Consider the following 2,910-nt stretch of genomic DNA (forward strand, 5'->3'; position numbering starts at 1 on the left):
AATGATCCGTGTGCCTTGAATTTTCGAACAAATGCCAGCTTGACAGAGGAGAATGTCAATGCACGAACTCAGTGATTGACACTAAAGGGGAGGTGTTTTGTGACGCCCTTATTAGCTCAATCTGAAGAGCAAGGAGTGCCAGGTTTAAATCCTGGACTGGCTGCACAATTTTCTCATCCTGTGTCATCTTAACATAAAATACTATAGTATATGTACAATGCACACTATTAATTACGTGGGTATTTTTTACTGTAAAGCATTAAAGGCAATTCATTGAAATTGAACAATCACAGAAGTAGCATTTGTAAAGTAATTAATATTGCTTGGTAAGTATTAAAGGAACATTTTCACAGATTTTGGCATGTTTTGAAGTTTTTCATTAAATGCTTTATATTGCTAAATGTAAACATTGGATACAAAAAGCTCTAGTAAAAAATCAAGAATAAAATTTAAAAAAAAACGGTAACCCGCCGCAGGTCTCGAACCACTGACCCCTGGAGTCCTGGAGTAAAAAGTCTTCCACTTAGAACACTCGGCCATTCTTCCTAATACAATACTCGATGTATTTTAAACTTTATAAAAGCAATCCCCATAGTTTCACAAATTATAACGACAACTACAGACCTATCCAAATTATTAATTCGTTTCGCGTTGCAACGCTTTATAATTTTCGGATTTTTAAATCGTCAAAAGTTGATATGAAACTTTCAATGTGAATTAAGATAAACACACGCTGTTCATCACCATTTCGACCATTGTTTACATTTTAGTGGAGTGATGCTTTCTGCGTAAATGGGCATGAACATAATTGTTATTAAATATGTCGATAAATTAACAATATATGCAGTTTTAAAGGTAACTACTTTATAATATTATGCCTGGGGTCCTAGATAGATTCCTGGCATTGAGCCAGTTGCAGAGATGTATTATAAGGCACGAACGACAACTCTGCTAGTAGAATGTTGTTTCACATGAATTGATCAGGTGGTCAGTTTGATAAAAAAAATTGATCATTAGAGCTATCATGTTTCATATATATGGTTAACTACCGAGTTTTATTTTATTTACCATAATCAAGATTCAAGGGTTACCTAACGAGCATGCAAATTCCAGAAGCAATTACGGTTATTTAACACACAAACAAGCATTTTTATTATGCATACCAGCAGTGCATACTATCAATCTAATAATTGGCGACAAGAAAAGGAGATTGAGCACGTTTGTTTTGCATAGTAATGCTCTAATTGCAGAATCCCAAACAGCATTAGATTTTCCGTATTTTTTTTTTAGAAAAGAAATTAAAACAGCCATTGTTTAGTCTGCTTACTCAAAATTGATGAGATTCTAATTGGTAAACCAATACATGAAAAGTACATAACAATATAAAAGAGCATGTTTATGGAATTTCCTGAAATAATTAATGACAAGGGTTATACGTATGTTATTCATCATGATAATAGAAAGAACATTCAAACGGATTATGATATAGTTGTGTCCGGTCATGCGTTATTAAATCGAACGATTAAGTAGTACGTTTATTTGTAATTGTGACCTGTTTTGTTATCCATATTTACAATTAACGATGTTGAAGGGTCAATAGTATAGACAATACCATTATATATTGAGTATTATATTTTATTTTGTATCCGTTCGATTTATATATTTGCGCCAAGAAAATCGTGACGTTTCGGTTCGTAGCTAGAGGATTAAAAAATGTCTGGTCGTGGAAAAGGTGGAAAAGTCAACTCTAAGGCTAAGAGCATGTCTTCTAGAGCCGGTTTACAATTTCCAGTCGGCAGAAATCACAGGCTTCTCAGGAAAGGAAACTACGCCGAACGAGTTGGAGCTGGTGCACCAGTTTATTTGGCCGCGTTGTTGGAATACCTTGCCGCCGAAAATCTAGAATTGGCGGTCAATGCCGCCAGAGACAATACAAAAGCCAGGATTATTCCTCGGCATTTGCAGCTGGCCATCCGAAACGACGAAGAGCTCAACAAGCTTCTTTCCGGCGTGACGATTTCACAGGGTGGTGTGTTGCCCAAAATTCAGGCTGTCTTGTTGCCTAAGAAAACCGGGGAAGCGAAGACCAAGGGTGGTTCGAAAGCGTCCTCTCAGAGCCATGAATATTGACGACACTTCCAATCAGCTCATCAATCATTCATTATATCATCCCCTCAAGAATGTGAAACCCTAGTCCTTCTAGAACAGTTAGTGTGTACCTTCACTTATGGATGCAAGGAACTCCGATTTCTGTGTTCACTAACGTTTCTACAAACTTTTGCAGTTTTATGTGGTTAATCATGTGTTTCATTATTTTGTAACAAATATTTGTCATGTATATATAATAGACAGATATACGAATATTAATTTCAGACTTTTGTCTAAAACTGTCATTAAAATAGTGTTTTGGAGAAACAGAACTTTCAGTGTACACATTGAAGGTTTTACTCTTGTTCGACGTTTTATTACTTTTGTCAAAACACGGGTTGCATTAAAAAAGAAAAAATGCGTCATTAATATTAAATATCAATTTTTATTGACGATTTGAACTTCAACACAATTGCTCTCCTAAATGTCAGTCTGAATAAAGACTTAGTGAAGCGTATGATAACAATGTTGTAAACTTGTGTTTAGGTGTGCATTTTCTATACAAAATAAAGAGTGCTTTGGTAGCATTTTTAATATAACTATCTAAACTTTACGTGTAACGGTCATGTTAATCAAGCAATTACACTTAAACTTGTATAGTGCATTTAGTTGATTGATTTGGATATATCGATATACAGTAATACAGTTCTACTGTTGAAATACTATTCAGTGAACGTTAAAAGAAACCGACTTAAAGATGTATTTCTGTATTATGAGATGAATAAGGAAACAAACCATATAATTGTGCGCTGACATAAAGTT

At 34.7% G+C, this 2,910-nt stretch overlaps 1 protein-coding gene across 1 annotated transcript; it reads left to right on the top strand.

The window, feature by feature from the left end:
• Positions 1-1,713: 1,713 nt before the first annotated feature.
• LOC127842432 (histone H2A-like) lies at positions 1,714-2,130 on the top strand. The gene has a single exon (XM_052371929.1). It carries the CDS (start codon positions 1,714-1,716, stop codon positions 2,128-2,130), a length of 417 nt encoding a protein of 138 aa, XP_052227889.1.
• The last annotated feature ends 780 nt before the right edge of the window (positions 2,131-2,910 follow it).

This window comes from Dreissena polymorpha, chromosome 8, assembly GCF_020536995.1.
Source record: "Dreissena polymorpha isolate Duluth1 chromosome 8, UMN_Dpol_1.0, whole genome shotgun sequence".
NCBI lineage: Eukaryota > Metazoa > Mollusca > Bivalvia > Myida > Dreissenidae > Dreissena > Dreissena polymorpha.

What these genes read in the sequence shown, in the direction of transcription:
- LOC127842432 (XM_052371929.1), top strand. Translation starts at nt 1,714, where the DNA reads ATGTCTGGTCGTGGAAAAGGTGGAAAAGTCAACTCTAAGGCTAAGAGC.